We start from the raw sequence: 21181 nt of genomic DNA on the forward strand, positions 1-21181 counted from the left end.
CAGAGATGATGTAAGGTAAAAGGGGCCTGAGTTCCTTGGAGGAAATGATTTTTTAAAAATAATAATCAGATAGATCTTTTGAGAGGATCCTATGAAAAGCCAGCTCTCCAGGAGACCTGTGATTCCTGTCATTAAACTATAGCTGTCTAGAATGTGCAGATGCACAAGCAGTTAAAATACAAACGAAACCCAATGAATGCCATTAGCATTTAGAAGAATACATCATTTAGACACCTGTCCTGGAGGTTCTGCATAAATCTGAAATAATGGAGATGCAGTATTGTGTGAAAAGTAGCTATGAAGGCGCACAGGCACAGTTTTGTATGGAAGCAATTATATTCCTGACACCAGCCTTTGATCATTTTGAGTAAAGTACTTCTGTGGCACCTAAGGAAAGGGCCACTGATTCAGCTTATCTTGGCCAAGTTCCCAGTTCTGGAGGCTAGTGGTTCCCAGCTCCAAAAATGGAAGCTTAGAATTAAATTAAGCGGTGCACTTTGAAAAACAAATCTTGCCCATGGATCAGCAATAAGCAAATGCAGTTAAAAAGGTCCAGAGTGGTCGCTTTTCACGTTTCATAAAGTTATCAATAAGGTAATAGTGGAGAGCTTGCCCATCACTATGGATTTTTCCCTGCAGTCCAGATTTAGCAGGTGTTCTAGACCGCATTCTTGGTTCTGCAATCTTAAGTGTCTGGTGTTCTGCCTGACAAGCCTGACTGCTTTAAGTGCCAATGCCTCCCTTAGAAAGGATCCTGGCAATGGTAGTTTTTCCAAGACATTAGCCCTGATAAACATCCAATCATAGAGGGATAATTATCAAGGTTCCAGGGTGGAATGAGAGCCCCATCACACAGTGTACCTGCCATGAAAAACGCCTGCAATGCACTTCGTGTGTACTCAAACCTGTGTGTACACCTCAATTTCCCTTTCACAGAGATTACAGTAATGCACAAATTGTCCCTCTGCAGTCACATCAGATCCACACAGTGAGAAACACAATGCAAGCCCAGCAATCCCTCCGACTGAACTAGCCGACCTTAAAAATCAAAAGCAAGCTTTTGAGTTGCACAGAACTCCTATTCACGCGCTGGCATCAAAAGGGGCTTTTCGCACCAGCTACTTAAAAGACGTTTGCCAGTGGCAAGTGGCTAACAGAAAGGGCATTTCCTACATCTTAGCATTTTAGACCCAAGAGCCTGGAATGAAAAGAACAGACGGAGCGACTGCTAACGAGCCATGTTCCCAGTACAGCCCACGCACTGCACGTAGACAGCTTACAGGCTGTGCTGTGAATGTCACGGGCTGAGAACACCTTCAGATCCACGGAAAATTAAGTGGGTCTTTTCGAGCTTGGATCATCTCTACCCTGCCATCTTCAATCCACAGCGCCGGAGCACAAAATCATCCATTCCGTCGGTCTTTTAGAACCTCCTTCTCCATAACCAACTCCCCCTTCCTGACCTCTCCCCTCCAGACACTGTATCGCAGTTTCTTTTAACCTAACAGCTGCTCTGCTGGAGCAGACCCAAAGGTCCATCTCACCAGAGTGTTCCAGCGCCAGTGTCATCCAGACAGATGCTTCTAAGCTCCAAAAGCAGGGCATGAAAGCAGCAATTCTCCCTGTTTGCACCCGGCATCTGGCACGAAAGTGTACAGCCCCTGAACATGGATGCTTCCTTCAGCTATCATGGTTTACTGCCAAGTCGGGCTGGGGCCGGTATGGTACAGCACTGCTAGGCTATATTTGTGTCACTAGTGTATAGGGGAGGCGTAGGGGGTGTTAAGGAAGGGGCAATATCTCTGGTGGGGGACATGGCGTGCTCCTTCTGGGTAGCTCATCCACCATTAGCCAGCCCCCCACCTGCACTCAACTCTCATCTGTGGCTCCTAGAAGTTGTCAGCATGCGACAGCCCCGGGAACAGCTTCATCTGGCTGGCTAAACCAGGTGAGGGTAGCCGCTGGGTCTCAAATCCTTGGTGAATTAGGGAGGCGCCCTGCAAGTCCTGCAGCTAAGTTGCTGTTAAACATCTTACTCAGCTTTCCTTTGGACCACATCAATGAGGCCAAGACATCGGTCTTGTCATCTGGGTAGCCCAGGACTTAAACACACGTTGCCCAGGCCTGCAGCCCATGGAGATCACTTTGGTGCCGCAAACACCGTGTGTAGGCACATTGCAGTGTGGACAGCTGCAATTCCTTGGAGGGCTTTAAGCAGAGGCTGGATAGGGATCTGTCATGCATGATCTAGTTGAGATTCCTGCATTGCAGGCAGTTGAACAAGGTGGCCCTGGTTCTAGGATTCTATAATTCAAGATTCCAGAATAATGAATGACCAAACAGAACTCAAAAGAATGATGGCGCCACTCAGAGTGGCCATTTCTTTCCATTTATTTCACTTGGATCTGCCTATTTCACCTAACTGCAACATGGTGCCCTCCTGTTGTTTTAGATTGTAGCTCCGAGTTGTAGTCCAAAACATCTGGAGGAAGGCTAATATACTCTGTATTACCAAACTCCAACACTAGAGTGGATTTTTTGACAAGGGGGGTGGGGTGGGGAGAGTGCAGGAAGGGAGAAAACTATCGTTATATACGTAGCCTCCATGCAAATGCTGACATTATTCCACACAAGATATTGCTTCCCCTAAATCTATTATTATTAGATAATCTACACAAAACTTCACCATTCAAGCAAGTGTGAATAAGGGGTGAAAAAGGGGAAAGGGGGGGAATCAAGATTCTAAAATGAGAAGATCAATGAGCAAAATACCCAAGTAATCAATGAAGTTAAAGCAAAACAAGAGTACTGGTGTAGTTGCTCATCTGTTGCGCAAATTCTTTTAAAGAAAAAACAAACATAATCAGGACATGAGCTCAGATTAGGAAAAAGCTTGCCAGCTTGTAATGTTTTACAGGCAAGGCCACCCAGCGAGCATAAGGCAAAGCAAATGTCCTTTTTTATTATTAAACAGATCTAATTCACTTAATCCAGAGATTGCTGCCCAGCATCCCACAGATTCCAAGACAGATACCCATCTGCAAGAATTGTCCCCACTCAAGCAGGAGGGCCAAGAATTCACGGTGTTATTCCTGTTCTTATACAAGTCTAGCATCAACTGGCGTTTTGGTCAACCACATTATTTTAGACCAAAATGAAGGCTGCCATAAATTGAGGACAATGTTTGGAAAGTAAAAGTACTTGGTTTAAGTATTTGTTTTAAATGGTCTGTATCCAATGATAGTCAACCTCACAGCAGACCCATTGAAATCAATGGACATGAGTAACTCCAGTTAATTTTAATGGGTCTACTCTGAGCAGAACTCATTTGGCTACAATCCAACATTTATTCCCTGTCTTTCAACTGCAATTTCCGAAGGGGTTGCTTATATAGCACTTTTTTACTCTAAGTGTTTTATACACTTTACAAAGTTTGAACCACTTTCCCCAAAGCATTCCAGGCAGAGTTCATGGGGCTGGTTTTGAACCCAAAGGCCCAAAACACTTAACATTGTTAACATTTGAACCCACCTCCTCCCTTTTGGCCCAGGACCATCTCTAAGGAGGCCAAAAGAAGAAAACCAAAGCATGACTAGAAAGACACTCTTGGTGGCCACTGCCCACCAAGGTGCTCTCAATAACACTGACCAAAATTCTATTTATATACTGGCAAGTAGATGCAGGCGTGACAAAAGGAAGTACTGCTTCACATGGCTATCATTTAATACATGGAACTGTGCTGCCCCCAAATACGGCAACAGCCCTTAGCTTAGACTGATCAAGTTAATGAAATATAGGTCTATAAACAGCCATCAGCCATGGTGATTATACAGAATCTTCCAGGATTGGTAGCAGTGACTACCAGAGGGTGAGGACAAACTTCTGATAATAGCTTAATGCCTTGGTTGGGAGCTTCTGAGAGGCATCTGGTTGGCCACTGGAGACAGAAAGGTGCTGGATGAAATAGAACTTTTGTTCTACTAGCATGTCTCTTCTTATGCATCAGGATCTCAAATCCCAGAAATGGCTCTAGTCACTCTAGTTAAGGGTTCACACCAGGGGTCGGCAACCTAAGGTCCATGGGCCACAAGCAGCCCATGGGGGTCGTTTAACCGGCCCATGGACCCTCGCCACCCGTGCCAGTTGGCTCCCGTGCGCCACGCTAAACCAGCACAGAACAGAGCAGAGACCGCCTTCCACGACGCTGGCCAGCTTCCCATTGGCTGCAGGAAGCTCCTGCAGCCAATGGGAAGCTGCACACACCACATCCGTGCCGGAAGGAGCGCCAGAAATAGCATTTGTGCATGCGTGTGCGCACACTCCAGCCTACCGTGAAGAAGAGTTTGGATTTGATATCCCACCTTTCACTCCCCTTCAGGAGTCTCAAAGCGGCTAACATTCTCCTTTCCCTTCCTCCCCCACAACAAACACTCTGTGAGGTGAGTGGGGCTGAGAGACTTCAAAGAAGTGTGACTGGCCCAAGGTCACCCAGCAGCTGCGTGTGGAGGAGAGGGGAAGCGAACCTGGTTCCCCAGATTACGAGACTACTGCTCTTAACCACTACACCACACTGGCTCTCTGCGGGACCGTGAACCGGCCCACGCCACAAAAACTTTGCAGACCCCTGGTCCACACCCTGCAAATGGAGGAACTATGACTAGTTTACATACTGAGCCCAGCAATAAGAGTCTTCCTCACCACCCTTCATCAATAATTGCCAGCAGGATGCTCTCAGCTAATACCATACCAGAGGCAGAGGAATGCACTAAGACACGAGTCCCAAGCCAATGGTAGGTTTGTAGGCTGAAACAACACACTCTCCAACTGCATTGTAAGGACTTCAAAAAGCAAGACTAGGCCCTGGGAATTTGCTCCTGACACGAGGAAGACCCCACATTTCGCACCAGCTGCAGATTCGTCCAAAACAAAGGACATTGCAGAGGCCCTTTGTAACGCCGCTGGGTGGGTAACCTGCCTGAACAGAGACTAGCAAACTGGTAGCACGTAAACTAGGGGGGGAGGGATATATTTACCTATCTTAATAAATCGACAAGGGAACATCTGCTCATCAATCTTATGCTTCAAGGTGAACGTTTCTTTATTATAGTCATTCTTTAAGCCACTGTGGAGGGAAGGACACAAGGTTAATAAATCTTTTTATGGCTAAGTAGGAGATAATTTTTGTTTCGCTTCAATTTGTAAATAGGCATGCTGCTACAAAATATACCATCACCACCCTCAGGGAACATTTATAAGTGGGGAATAAGAATCAGGAGACCACTGCTTATGGCCCTCCAATCACTGCAAGTTTTTTGTTTTGTAGGGCAGGGACCAACTACACCCATATGAACCTATGCTCTGCAGCGTAGAGAGTGCTTAACAAGGGACAGGGATTTCTCTTCTATGGCAGGTAGGCAGAGCAGAGATTTTAAGTGCTGTGGCGCCTAAAGCCACATTGCACCATTTACTAGTTCAGGTTCAAGAAGTGGCCAAGTTTTATATTCAGGTCAGCAGCCAGACCCCACCACCTGCTAAGGTCTTGCACAGGAAAGCCAGCCGGCTATCTTTATAAACCTGATGGGAACACATAAATTAATGCTTCCTTTCTCACACACACAAAAACAAACAAAGCCCACATGGCACAGAAAAGTCCGAGGAGCTCAAGTGAATGTAGATATGTGAAAATGTGATTTATTCATACTTCTATATAGAAAATAAATGTTTTTTAACAGGGGAGGATACAAACACTAATAATAATAACACTAATAATAATAATAAAAACAACAACAATAATTTATTTATACCCCGCCCATCCGGCTGGGTTTCCCCAGCCACTCTGGGCGGCTTCCAACAAAACACTAAAATACAATAACCTATTAAACATTAAAGCTTCCCTAAACAGGGCTGCCTTCAGATGTCTTCTAAAAGTTTGGTAGTTATTTTTCTCTTTGACAACTGATGGGAGGGCGCTCCACAGGGCGGGTGCCACTACCGAGAAGGCCCTCTGCCTGGTTCCCTGTAACTTGGCTTCTCGCAGCGAGGGAACCGCCAGAAGGCCCTCAGCGCTGGACCTCAGTGTCCGGGCAGAACGATGGAGATGGAGACACTCCTTCAGGTATACTGGACCAAGGCCATTTAGGGCTTCAAAGGTCAGCACCAACACTGTTGCCTGTCACCAGATGCTGCTTTCTCTTTCCTGGTGTACAGGATTTGGAACTCTCTCCCCATGGAGAGTCACCTGGCTTCTTCCCTTTTAAGTTCCTGGGCAGGCTATCATTTTCCATCAAGCTTTTGAGGGTGTGCATGGCTTATTCTCAACTGCTTCTGCTTTTTTCGTTTTAAGCTTACAAGTTTGTTAGCTCTGCTCAGGTGCTGTGTTTTTATGCTAATTTTTTATTATCTCCAAGTCATGTTATGGGGTCAGTGTTTATGGAAAAGCAGAACAGAAATATTCATTTGACGAAAAGCAGAAGAGTAAGCGAGAGCCGGGGACAGAGGGAGTGAGCCAGTGCAAGGAATCAGAGATGAGAAGGAAAGCTTAAATGCAGAATGAGCACAAAAGAGAACCACCTTTCACCTTTTGAAACAGCCAGTCCAGTGGCTGGGGCAACCCAGCCAGATGGGTAGGGTATAAATATAAATATTATGAGGCTGCTAGTGTTGTGATCTGCCAAGAAGCTTTGCTCGAGGCAACAGATTTGGTCTTGCCAGTGGCTTGCAAAGCAGTGAGCTGTCCAACATTCTGAAATGAGTTAGCTTGCTTTTCTGGAATTCAGATGGAAACGGGGATGAACGAAAGGCTGTCCCATGTAAACCAAAAAGAATTTGCTTTCGATTCATTGGGGGAAGTGTATAGTTGGCTCACCAAACCAGTGCTGTAAGGTATCTGGAAGCACACAGAGAACAGCCTCACTCCAATAATGTCATTTTTATCACCAATAGTAATGGGGAAGAGGGAGTTAAAGCATAAACCAGACAGAAGGGAGGGAGTTCCCAGTGGTCCATGAGCTTCATTCAGGTGGTCTATGGGTCTGTGGTTGAAGACGGGAGATAGCACATTCGTCAAATTAAATATTCATCTTTATTTTTAAGTGTAGTTTCATTCCTTTTGTTTCTTGTATTTTACCATATTGCCATTTGAATTCTATGGAATGCAATATGTAATAAAAGAAGCAACCAATGACAATAAAAAAGCACATAGCTTCTAGCACACGGTGCATTAGAATTGCTACAGAAGGCAGAAAAGTAATTAAGAGGTCTGCCAAAACCCTCACCAATTTTCAAGTGGTCTATAGGGGGAAAGATTGGGAATCGTGGACTAAAGCACATCTCACGGCTGCCTATACTTCACCTTATCAGTCCTGCGATGGAAGACATTAAGCAAATGCCCAAAACACATTTGAATATCCTTCTTACCTTGATAAGAGATCTGTCATGTTTTCTTCATTCATCCCGCCAAAAACTTTAAACTTCTTTAAATTACAGACATGGGTCTTCTCATATTTTCCAAATGTGATGCTCTGGACTATGGCAGGCCTTTCAAGTTTCAGGATCAGATACTATAGGGGATGGAAAAAGAATGCACATGGGTCTTTGTTCTTGTTTTAAGTGTATCACACCGCAAACAAGGCCTAGAGCCAAGTAGAACCTTAAAACAAACCAAGAGAGGATGTAAGAAGAAGGCGTTTTGCAGGTGTGGAAATTCTGCTCTGCGCTGTTTCTTGCCACACTAATGAAAAGAAACTGGGAGGAAAGTCTCTGACAGCTTCCATGGCAGCAAAGACAGGCTTGTGATGGAGAATGTCCATGGCAAGGAGATGCAGCCCAGACCATCTTGGCTCACAGCTGGGTATATGTGAATGGCATACAGCAGCCTACCTGGTGATCGCCAGATGTTTTGGACTACCACTGGGGCTGGGGTTGATGAGAGTGGTAGCCCAAAACATTGTGGGAGGGGGCTCCAAGTAGGCAACGACTGTGTACACACAACTCTAAACTTATTCCATGCATCATGTCTTTAGATATAAATGTTAGTGTGGAGGCTTTCACATTTTTTAATTGGGAAATTTCTGCCTGCTCTGGATTGTTATACTTATGCAGTTCTGCATTTCATTTGCAAGACTTGGTTAGGACATTTTTTAAAAAAATTGTACATTTTGTAAGCCACCCTGAAGGTGATGACTGCAAGATAGGCATTTCAAAAAAATTATTATTTTAAAGTCCTTGGGTGTTAAGTCTACTTACAACATAAATGATAGTTCCAGCAATGAACAAAAATGATGGTTTGTGGCTTGACCTGAAGTGTGCACTGAGCCACAGTATATAAATATGCTTGTTTGTACATAGCTTGAGTGCATCACTGTGGCCAAGAAAATTGCCTTGAGATTAAAATATTTTGTCTGCCACTTGCTCTAATAGTCAATACCACTGCAAAGACTACCTCACAACATGAACCAAGATGTATCATGCGAAGATGCCCGATTTACAAAATGTATTTGCTCGCCTTAAAAATTTAGATGGCCAGGTCCCTGTAAGAGGGGAAGTAAGATGTATGCTCCTCATCAGGTCATTCTTTTTGGCAAGATCCAGCCTAATAATTATACACTCAACCATTCAAAAATTAAATTCCACTCATCAAGAGATGCCAACCACCACCATCCACCAAATTCACTTAAGGCCTCTAGGGCATCAGACTAACTCAAGACTACATTATACTCTCAATACAATGTTAACATATCATTTTTACACTGCTGAATATCATAAAAAGGAATCTCTGCCAAGAAGAACTATTAAAGACCATCTGGTAGACGCATGCAGGAAGAGCAGAACATGACTATTTAGCTGGTTATTTTTAGCTGAAATACTAGCTTAGGAAAACCTACGTTCAGAAATGTTGGATTGTTTTTTTTCAAAATTAATGCTAAAAATAAACAAGCTAGAATTTTGCCAGTAGCTTAGGTGCCATGGACATTAAAATCAGTGCTTCTTTGGGGACTGGATGAGTTATTTGCAAGTGGCAAAGGGAGTGGGGGTTGAGGAGAATCCAGATTCATTTTATTCCCAATAATATTAATGTTGGCTTGAGCTATTTCCTCCGCCGTGGTGCCCTTATCCCAGCACCATGACTTCCTATACTCCACAGGAAAAGCTAATAAAGTAGTAATTGGAAGACAGGCTACTGTAAATGTCTCTGGTACTTGCCTAACAAAGGTAGGTTATGCTGGCACTTACAGAGGTGTTTTACCTGTTCAGTATGTCTTAATCATAATTAGGAGAGGCCCTTTTGCAGCAAGCCTGGGTTACTTCTCCAGAAATAGTGCCCCCTTCCCAACAGGATCAATCAGACCTTGCCAATCCTTCTACACACCCGTGTCCAAGAAATTGCAACAAAACATGAAGAGGAGAAAGTACATCAAGATAGAGAAGAAATGTCTATTTTCGTTGACACTGCGGAGGGAGGCAAAGCACCCAGAATTTCCCAATGCAGTCTCATTCCTAGAATAGATCCTCGTTCCAGTGTATTGATACTTATTGCCAATGTAAATAAACATGCACAGACATTGAAAAGCTGGCTATTTCCAGTAGTATTATGGAGAGCTATTTTACCACTCCTGCTTCTCCAAGGGATCCCTCAGCCTGCTGGTTCTTCCTGTTCTACTCCAGGGTCTCAGAGCAGAGCACCAAGACTTCATCGTAAGAACACAGAACCAATGACACCCCATTCGGAATTTAAATGCAAACACCAACTTAACCCGGCCCTCTGAAAAACCAACCCAGAAAGAATGGTCTTGCAATAATGGCACCATTTATTCAGATAAATAATAGAAGTATTGGTGGTGGTAGTAACTGAAGGGTTCGAGATACCAAGGGAAAATTCAAACACTTACCTGGGGAGGGTAGTTGCTTTCAGAAGACCACCGCGAAGACTGATCATTGGGCTTGTCTACTAAAATATTCCTAAAAACACATACACAAAGAGAGGTTCAAAGCACTTGTATGTTACCCACTTAATACTCTGTACTAGAGGTCAATGCAACTCCTTCCTTAAACCCAATCTGAATAAGAACTACTTCGCAACCCAATGCAGTTTTTTTTCCTTACCCACATACACAAGGGCCGTCTGAAGACACACTATCCTCCCTGAGGCTACTTGTAGGTAGCCAAGACAGGTGGAATGTTTCATCTGGAAGATTCAATCTTTGTCATTTCCCCCACTAAAGACCATGGAACATAGGAAGCTCCTGATTCAGAGTCAGATCACTGGGTGGCAACAGCTCTCCAAGGCTCCACAGAAGAGGACATTCCCAACCTACGTGGAAATCCCAGGGGTGGAACCTGGGACCTTCTTCATGGAAAGCAAATGATCTACTACAGAGCTATTGCCCTTCCCTGGATGGGCTCTTTGAGGTGTGTCTATGCAAGACAGTCACTGTTCACCCTTAAACTTGTATATAAAAGGTACCAGAGCGATTAAACTTTACTAAAGCCTCTTGGAGAACCTAAACACTCTTCTCACACAAGCAACCAGATGAGAACCTGTTTATACCTACAGGTCTTGAGGAACCTCAAACCTAGGTTTCAAACTTCCAACAGCCCTTCTCCCCAGCTGTCAAGTTTTTGTACGGCTGAAATACACACAGAACAAAAGCAACGAAGAGTTCTGTGGCACCTTAAAGACGAACAAATGTATTTATTACAGCATTAGCTTTCATGGACCACATCATAACAAATAAATACATTAGTTTTTAAGGTGATACAGCACTCTTTCTGGTGTTTGCTGTAACAGACTAATAAAGCGAACGCTCTAGAAATTTTAACACACAGCACAAAATGTCAGCCAAGGTATCATCTGTATTTAATACCCCACCATGTCAGAAAACTCTGCATGTCTTAAATAACATTTGGCAACCAGGGAAGGTGGGGGAGGAAGAGAGGCCCAAGATACATAGATGTACTTGCTCTGTTCCACAGCCAAACCTGCTAAGCTAGGGGCTTGTCTTTTGTTTCACATAACTGAGCAAACTGTACTGCAGTTGAACATGTTAAATACACATGATAATAGCTGTATTCTCTGTTAGAGGCCACCAAACCTAAACACTATTCCAGTTTGGTGAGCCACTCTCAACGTTTAAATCCTATTTCGATGGTGCTTCTTATAATCTCAAAGAGCTACCTAAAACTGCCCAAGCGTTGAGACAGAATCAAATAAGTGTTGTGCTTCTAGCAAGCTAGGAAAATGATTTGCAGAGCTTTGCAATCCTGGCCTGAAGAGGCATATTTCCATATTCCTTTGGCTCTACTCATTGCCAAGTAGCAGTCTGCATCATCATAAATATCTAGCAAAGCTAAAATCACAGAGAGCTTTAAGTCAATAGGTCAAATTGTTTCATGATGGACTGGCCACAACGATTTTGCTCTTATGCTGAAGCTAACCATAGATATACCGTATTTTTCGCCCCATAGGGCGCACCTAGGTTTTTTTTGGGGGGAAATAAAGGGAAAAAAATATTTTTCCCCCCAGGCGCAGGGCTGGCGCGGGGGAAGCCCGAGCTTCCCCCGACCCCAACCCGCAGAACAGCCTGCTATCCGCAAGCCTAGGGAGCCCGGCGCGAAGTCGCACCGGTCTCCCCAGGCTTGCGGAGAGGTGCGCGAAGCCCGGGCACGCTCTTCAGCGCATCCCAGGCTTCGGAATGCAGGCAGCTCCGCGCAGCCATCAGGAGCCCGGCACGACTTCGTGCCGGGCTCCCGAGGGCTGCGCAGAGCTTCCTGAAGCCTGGAGAGCAAGAGGGGTCGGTGCGCACCCTCTCGCTCTCCAGGCTTCAGCGAAAGCCTGCATTCGCCCCATAGGATGCACACACATTTCCCCTTCATTTTTGGAGGGGAAAAAGTGTGCCCTATAGGGCGAAAAATACAGTAAACACACATCTCAGGGATTATTTTCAAAGAAGCACAAACAACATTAAAAATATGCAACTAAAGTTAGCATTCCGGTTTGTTTTTAATGTCAATCAATATAGAATTGAGTTAAGAAGAAAAAAAACATTTCAAAGAAAGCACAGCTGCTTTGGAGCATGCATGTATGCATTACACGCTTCCTCTACGCACTTTCTTCCTGCCACCTAAAATTTATATAAGTAGGACTAGAAACATAAACGTTTTCAACTACCAGGGACCTCTTTCAAAGTGGTGAAAGGGTTTTCGTTTAATGCAGGGATGGGGAAGCTCAGGCCCTCTGGGCCTCTCTGTCCTAGGACGTGGGAGAGCACAGTGGGTAAAGGTAAAGGGTAAAGGGACCCCTGAACATTAGGTCCAGTTGCAGACGATTCTGGGGTTTCAGCGCTCATCTCACAGCTTCCGGGTCATGTAGCCAGCATGACTAAGCCGCTTCTGGCGAACCAGAGCAGCACACGGAAACGCCGTTTACCTTCCCGCCAAAGCGGTACCTATTTATCTACTTGCACTTTGACGTGCTTTGAACTGCTGGGTGGGCAGGAGCAGGGACAGAGCAACGGGAGCTCACCTTGTCGCGGGGATTTGAACTGCCGACCTTCTGATCAGCAAGCCCTAGGCTCTGTGGTTTAACCCACAGCACCACCCTTAATCTCAGGATCGTGGGTTTGAGTGTCAAGCTTGGCAAAAGATTCCTGTGTTGCAGGGAGGTGGACTAGATGACCCTCCTGGTCTCTTCCATCTCTACGATTATTATCTGAACCTTAGAATCCTCCAAGCCATACAAATACTCTCCCCAGGACACACTCCTTCCCGGCCTTCTGTGCACTCTCTAATAAAGCTTACTGACTGCTCAGACCGAGTAGGGGGTACAAGAGTGTGTAGAAACTGTCCTACTGTACAAATTAAAGTTCACATTTGTTTGTTTGTTTTCTGACTGCTTTGGTCCTACCAACCACTGACACACAGCCCCCAGAAGGGAATGTGGACCTCAGGCTGAAAGATGTTTCCCCATGGATTAATGCAAGCTCACAGCCAACTAAACACTACAGCCCAAGATACTGCTAAGAACCAGCAATAGAAACAAAGTCTGACCAGTTCTGGGTACCTGACAATCTATGACACCAGTTACCAAGGTTCTGGAGTCTGCACAACTGACTGTGTAGCAAGCCTTGGAAATCCAAGCTGACATCTCCGCTCAGCTGTGAAGTTCACTGAGTAGCGTTTGGGCAAATCCCAATCTAACAAACATGCCAGTTTGAACACCTTGGAGGTAAACAGCATTAAAAATTCACCAGCATTTTGCACCTGGTTATCGGCCACTTAGAAGAACCAAGTGAAGATACCTGGCTGCCAGGATGGCACCTGACCTCTCCACCATCTAGAGGTGCATGCTTGGGGATCCTTGGATCTTGACAGTTTTCTTACACTAGCAACACATCCGGCAGAATTTTATCCGCACAATCGGAATGTGTTTCCGCAACTAAAAAGTCGTATTAAAAACACGACCTTTGAGCCACCTGGCCCAAAAATGGCATTCCATTTTGACGACTATAACCCTGGTTATGGAACCATTTGGCACCTAGCTTGTATACCTGAGTTTCTAACACTGGAGGTAAAGTACTTTGTGTAATAAGCACAATGAGCCGCAAGTCCACCTATGAGGAAGTATAGCCTGTGCCTCTATCCTGTGTGATGCTAGATGTACATTGCTCAGACCGACCATTGCTATAAAGGGGTAGAAGAGGGAGAAGCACCTGGCCAAGCAGACGCAGAAGCATGAAGACGCCGCGTCCGAGAAAACCACACACAGATGTATAATTATTTTTAAAGCTTTAACACAGATTGCTACCCACCCTAGGCCTTCAGATACAGGGGCAGAGTACCATCAGCCAACCAAGATTAGAAGACAGCATTGTGCAAGTATTCTATAAACTAAGACTAAGCAACAGGAGCGGGTGAAGCTTGTCTTGTTTGCAGCAAGATCTTTTGAGCTCTCGTCCAGGTCTTGCCTCAACCTAAGCAGGCAAGGTTTCCAGGAAGATTCATGCCCAATAAAAGCATCTCTCGCAGATAATTGTTTAGGCCTGGCATTTGCATCCGCAACAGAGCTCTAAATTAGCACAATACAGACATCATCTTATTTTTAAAAAGCCAAACAATGTTCAATTGGCTCTTAAGCCTTCTTATGCAGTACTTTCGTGATGCTCAAATCACTGCTATTTGTTTTATGGGGCATTTTATAGTCTGCCTTAATTCTGGTATCCGCATGGGAGCCAGAGATTTCCTTTTTTAAAAAAAAAGATTTTTATTGGTTTTACAAAAAGTTTTTTAAAACAATACAAACATATAAAAAGACATACAAACATGTATAGTTTCATAACCTTATTTTCATAAACCTTGTTTCTCGGACTCCCCCATACCTCCCCTTTCTGCATCCCAATGTCCAAAGTTTTTCAGCAACTTCTAAATAGTTCTGTCAAACCTCTATCCTCTTAATCTTTCCTTCATTCTAATCTTATATCGCTGTAACCCTTTCTTTCTCAAAACCTCGACATTCTAACATTCATGCAGTTTATAGTAGTCCTTAAGGTAAATTTTAAACTTCTTCCACTCTTCTTCCGCCGTCTCCTTCCCCTGATCACGGATTCTGCCAGTCATCTCAGCCAGGGAGCCAGAGATTTCCAATTGCTAAAATATCAGTGTGCACCCTTCTAAGTAGTAATGCATCTCCTTCAAAAAGATCCACACACCCTTCAGTCATTTTCAAAAAAAATCCCGCACTCTTAATTGCAAGAATGCTTTATGTACTAAAAAGTTATGTTTTTGGGGTCTTAGTGAGTTTTATCTGTATGCAATGAAGATGGCCATAGCAGAAGCAGCATATAAAAGAGATTCTCAAACTGTGGTCCAAGAAATTGCAGGTGGCAAGCTGAAAGGCTGTGGCTCAGTAGTTCATATCTCTACTTGGCCCTGAACATGATTTGTTTTTCCTGAATGCAGGCCAAGGTCATCAACATGACGTCCATGAAGGCCTCAAATGGTGACCATAGGCTGGAGGTGCCCCAGACCAAGAACTCATTTTTTAAAAAGAAAAGTCTGCAGCCCTCCTAGTAAGAATATTCAAATTCTCTCTCAACCGTGAAGAGCACAGGGTGGCCCTGGCAAGTTACACAGCTCCCAGTCTAATGTACCTGGAGGGCTTTATCATGGATAAAATAGAATTCTTATTAAAAGAAATGAAAAACATGAGATGATCCAGGAACAACTGCAACTCCCAGTGCCAAGCAGAGAGCTGTAAAATGTGCTCGTTTTTAATACTGGGGGAGGGACCAGTGAGGCCCCTAAATTGTTAGAAAATAAGCTTTTCACCATTTATTCTGAAGGCACAGCTGAAGAAAACAGCATCGTTGCAATTTTCTTACTTTTCAAACACACTGGCATGTTTGCAAAGGAGACAAGAAATGGAATTGACTAAAGAAGCACTCAAGTAACAAATCTTGTCCTTTGAAAATCTTGAATGGTGTTCTCAGACATAATTGATTAGAATCGTTAAGTCATTAAAATCTTCCATACATAACAAGGACCGAAAAAATAAATCGTCCTCATTTACATGGTGACACCAACAGCTGTATGTTAGGAAGCCTACAATTTTCAAGAAAACTTTTTTCTCCCTCAGCTCCTATATGCTTATTTTAATTTTGTACATTTATTATATATGCCAATGACACAGCACTTTAGTTATTAGTAATAAATAATGGCACCTGGGTTACTTTCAGTTACAAGAAAAAGAAAAAGGGTGGGTTTTTTGGAGCATGGCTGAAAACAGCAATCAAAGTCAACACTGCAATTCAGGTAAGGCCAGGTTTGCAATTGGTATTTCCCTGTCTCATAGCTCCTGGCACAGAGTCATCATCTCAAGTTCTAGCAAAAGCAACACAGCCTTACTGCCAGACACTCTGTGACATTTTGAGAGATTAACTAGCAGCTGCTGTATTCTTGCTGTGATATTATGCAATATCTACTTTCTGTGGTCTCTGGTCTTAGGCCAATCTTGCTAGAATACCCTACAGCACTGGACTTCAACTGACAGATCAGGAATCACTAGCAGGCTACAATATAAACCAAAATGGGTCACAACACCACCACTACCACCATATAAATATACGGCCAAAAATTGAGAAATGGGTTCTCAAATGCTGGTATGGATTGGAGGTAGGTCCCAGGTCCAAAAAGGTGGGAAACCACTGCCTTAGTTCGTGATTTGCTTAGGTGCACAGAGCAAAAACTTGATCCAAAACCGAAAAGCAAGATGTATTTATAACAAGGAGGAAAATGTTGGTTTCTGTTTCCCTCACTGAGCAGCTGCTGGTAATCACAGGACTTTGTTTTCATTCCACAGTCCAGATACTGTTGGATTCCCACGGGAAAGGGAGACGGGATGTGACGTTTACTGGTTTCCTGTTTCCTTTGTACTGTTGTTTTTTTGTTGGAGTTGCTCTCTGCTTCACAGAGACAAGATGTATATTTGTATGCTCTCAGCATAGCTTAGTAATAAAGCGTAGCATTGTAGCCATACCTGCCTCATCCTTCTGTTGCGGACTCTAGGTGTTTTATACTCTGCTGGGCTCAAGCCAAGATGAGCCGTATCAGCTCGGAGGACCGGAGCTGAATTTATCCAACAGAAAATGCACCCTTTCATCACTTTATCTAACTCTCTAGTCTAACATAAGTAACTTAAAATTATTACGTATGAACTGACAGAAGCAAAACTTTTTCCAGAAGACAGTCTCAGCTGCGCAAACCTACACAGATCAGCTAAGGGGCAACAGCCGTAGCCAGTCTCACACAATTTTTTTCTCTTCTTTAAGGGCATCAAGGCAGGTTTTGCTGTGTGTTGTTTTATGGATTCTTCTGCTGGCTTTGTACAAGTAGTAAAATGAAAAATACCCTGCAAAAAGAGGGAAGAGCTCACGAAATGTACTGATGCTCTCTTTCACATTACATTTCTGCAAGTCTTGTTAATTCCCCCTTGGTCTGGTCCCTGGTCCCACCCCCAATTCCTTCTACCTTTTATTGGCGCCATACAGTATTTACAAAGATTACAGTGAGGAACACAGAATGCTGTTGGGAACTCACAGAAAGAAGTGCCAAGAAACAGCCCTTCCTGTACACAGGTGTACAGATGCTTGGATCAGAGAAGCCTCCGTTCATATTCTCACTCCTGTGATGAAGCTCTATGTACAGTGACTTGCCCAAAGTGCTCTCTCAGCCTAATCTACCTCGACCTTGCATCATTTTTGCAAGGATAAATATACTACCCTGTGTCCCATTTAGAAAAGTGGGGAATGTGCTAGCTAAACAAATAGACAGTTTCGGAGCTTCCATGGCACTGACCGAGATATTGTCATGGGCAAAACCAAATATTTATCTCATTTTAGTGCTTATTTGTTTCTCCATGCCAAATGTGTGGAGGTAAATGGCAAGAAATTACAGGGTGGTAAATTGCAGGGAGAAGTATTCAGTAAACCAGCCCCCAAATGACAGCCTTCAGAAACCTGTCCACAGATTTAAAAGGACAACACAAGACTTGATAATTTCAAGTTCTGCAATTTCTGATCACACTGCTGAAAAATACAAGACGGAAAAAGTAAAACAAAGCAAATATGCATCTGAAACAAAGCACCTCTGTGATTCAGCTTGCCAAGAAACAGCAGTTGTTCCTCCACTAGCAATTTTGATAGTTCTTACTGAAATATTCCCTCCTCTGGTGTTTCAAGTCTGGAAAATTTTGAACTGGAAAATTTTCTGGGAAATTATCCTATGCAAATTAGCATAATTTGCTTTGTAAAATTCTCATGCCCTAGAGAGTGGTCTAATTTAGCATGTTTACTTTACTTGTAATTGATAAACAAAGCTAAAAACCTTTGGACCTGACAAGCTTATGCAACGTAACATTTATTTGCGAGTGGAATCCATTCTTTGTTACCAATGCACTCATGAAACTTAACATCTTCTGCAGAAAAATTAAGCAATGGAAAAATATTCCACTCTACACCACTGAAACAAACTAAATGTTCTTTGGCTGCCAAACCCATCTATAATGCCCAGTACTCCAACTCCATTACCATGGAATTTAGCACAAAGGTACAACTAGGACTGACACCATGCAAGATGTTCCCAATGCTCAAAGGAGATAGCAGTGCTTAACACCTTCCCAGGTCTCCTTGAAATTAGGATATTAAGCTGAAGTAGAAACTAAGAATTGCTAAAAATTAAACATTGTTTTCATTCTAAAATCCATTTTCAAGGCAGAAATTTTATCAGTGTGTTTTGCAACATTCCTCCTCTTCCAATAAAAAGAGTGCAGAGATCAAGCTGGTATTTGTACTCGAAACCTACCATATTTTTCGCTCTATAAGACGCACCAGACCACAGGACGCACCTAGTTTTTGGAGGAGGAAAACAAGAAAAAAAATATTCTGAATCTCAGAAGCCAGAACAGCAAGAGGGATCGCTGTGCAGTGAAAGAAGCAATCCCTCTTACTGTTCTGGCTTCTGGGATAGCTGCACAGCCTGCATTCACTCCAAAAGACGCACACACATTTCCCCTTACTTTTTAGGAGGGAAAAAGTGAGTCTTATAGAGCAAAAAATACGGTACTTCCAGAATATCTGTACCGAATTCTATTCTATTCTCTCACCATTTGTTGTCTTAACAAAAAATAAGGAGAGGATGCTAAACAAGCCCAACTAAAAATCTCACTTTGCTCAGCCAATGAGTGCTGACAACGCCATATTTGAATCTGGTCCCTCAGTGTTATGGGGGCAGAATATGGCTCATGTGAGAACTGTAAAAGACTAAATGTGGACCACGGCAGTCACCCGTACTAGCAGTTTAGCTTTTACATGGCTCTCAGTACAGCAGCAATTCCCTTTGAGATAACCAATACAATCTGTACAAACTGTACCTCAACATATTATTAGGAAGCCTCCAGAGCGTCACCAAACCCAAACACAGTGGTGCAAGGCCACAAAGATAACGTAGATGCAATTTCTGCAAAATTTCCCAACAAAACGCGTCCCTGGGGAACTGCATTAACTCTGTGTAAGCTTCAAGCACCGGGAGAGTTAAATGACATCTCTGAACCACACCATCTCCTGTTCCTACACATCCATTTCAAAATTCTGCCTCCCCCTCGTACTGTTAGCACTTTGCATTTGCCATTTGAGAGCTAATATTTTTCTGCAGCCTAAGCAACAAGACACCTTGTTTTTACTTGCATTGTTTGCGTTTGAGTTGCGTCCCAAACCACCACTCTCAAAGGGAGATCATTACTGCACTCCACTGGGTATCTCATTGCCTACTCCATGCAACTGTGCATTTGTCAATAACCTTCCAGAAACTTGAACGTCATAGCTGATAAAAGATTGATGGTGAAAAGGACTGAGGCTCAGTAACTGTACAATGACATTAAATAGAACAACAGTTTCTTTTTTTAAAAGAGCAAGGCCTGAAAAGCAAGTGCTAAATGCACGGTCATGCAACATGAGTCTGGATAGAAAAAGAGAGTGGCCACAATCAGGCACAAGCCAAGATATGAATAAAAGTTCTGACTGTGCACTCAGCGCCACCACTCCTCCCTTCATGCAAGTGAGCAAAACAAATAGGAATAGCTTCCCAGTTCAAGGCATCTTTGGTCTAAGACAAAATCCCATATACATGGAGTCCAGAGTTCACTTACAACAGTAAACATCAAGTAAGAAAACACTTGCAGCACACAGGCATGCAAGTCCAAGTTCACTTCAGAGTCCAAAAGTGAAAGGTGAACTAATGTCACAGGAATCTAGTTCTGCATTCTCTCGCTCATGCGCAAACACCCATGCAGAGCTGAGTGGTAAAAAGGACACAATCATCACTCTTCCCCAAGCCCCAAAGTATGTCTACAAATATTAAAGAGAGAATCAAGCTCTAATTAATGTTAAAAGCCTCCTTTTTCACCACCTGCTTTGGCTGAACAGCTTTAAGAGGGACAATGAGAGTGGATGCTAATACCCTTAACTGTATGTTGTAATGTAAACTAATCATGCACAAGCCGCAGCAGTCATGCAAAGGCTACATGCACAAGTCAAAGTACTAGATACCTTCGTTCCCCATTTACGCAGAGCCTCAGTGTCAGAGGCATCCATTCTGGTCCTCTTCTGAAAACCAGTACCTTTTCGCACAGCTATCTTACAGATTTCATTTCAGTTGGGGACAGACTCTAAGGGGTTACACATATGTTATATCTGTATTTCTTCCCTTAGCATTCCATTCACCAACCCATTTGCTTTAAGCAGTGGCCTAGGATGGAAAAATTCCCAGTCCTTTATTTTTTCATGGAAACCTTTCCATTTCATAAGTTCACTAAAAATGATGAATGGGTGGCTAAACAAAACATTAGGCAAGTTTGGCTGCTTCCAAGTTTTTAGCTTTGTTTAGGAAATACAAGTAAAATAAACATGCCAAATTAGATCACTCTCTAGGGCATGGGGGGGGGAATATGATGAAAACCGATATTTTTCTGATGCTAATTACCCTAATTTGTGTAGGGGGGAAATCCTACACAAACTAGGGTAACTGCCACCAGAAAATTTAAACATTTCTTATTGTTGGCTCTAACCTTACCAATCACTTTTCCAATTTTGCTACAGCAAAACAAATTTACCCTACCATCATATAGCCTACTCCATACCTAGCCTGCCTGACCTCTTGAATCCTCATCAGCTTTCAATTATTTTCATCTTACTCATAACCCTATAATGTCATTCATCAGGCTTTAACTCAGGGATCAGCAAGGTTTATCTTGCCTGGGCCAGATTGGTCCCACGGAGATCCCTCTGTGGGCCGGATCGTGTGCACATGTGAGTGATTTCCGGCATCTGTGTTGATGCAATTTCTGGCACTGTGGAAGCAAGTCCCTGTGCCACTCTGCGCTGGCTTAGTACTGCGCTGCGTCGGCTTAGCGCTGTGCGCAAGCGGGCAATTCGGTTCGTGGACGGCTCATGGGCCAGTCAAACTACCTCCACGGGCCACTTCCAGCCCATGGGCCTTAGGTTGCTGACCCCTGCTTTAACTCTACACACCAGATAACTCTGATTCTGTCTTGTATGCCTCACTCCTGCCTCACTTTCGACCCACCTGCCTCTCCTCACTTCCAAAGCATCTGCTCAGAGTGGAAGTTGACATATCA

The 21181-nt window shown here is 43.6% G+C and overlaps 1 protein-coding gene across 1 annotated transcript in view; it reads right to left on the reverse strand.

Annotated features, from left to right (window-relative positions):
* MKLN1 (muskelin 1) overlaps positions 1-21181 on the reverse strand; it is an 88231-nt gene that overhangs the window by 63206 nt on the left and 3844 nt on the right. Inside the window, exons 2-4 of the mRNA XM_081210003.1 lie at positions 9888-9957; positions 7417-7559; positions 5034-5122 (exon numbers count right to left, since the gene is read on the reverse strand). Coding sequence (XP_081066129.1) covers positions 5034-5122; positions 7417-7559; positions 9888-9957 — 302 coding nt within the window. The remainder of the gene's footprint in view (positions 1-5033; positions 5123-7416; positions 7560-9887; positions 9958-21181) is intronic.

The sequence above is a fragment of the Podarcis bocagei genome, assembly GCF_964188305.1.
Source record: "Podarcis bocagei genome assembly, chromosome: 10".
Lineage (NCBI taxonomy): Eukaryota > Metazoa > Chordata > Lepidosauria > Squamata > Lacertidae > Podarcis > Podarcis bocagei.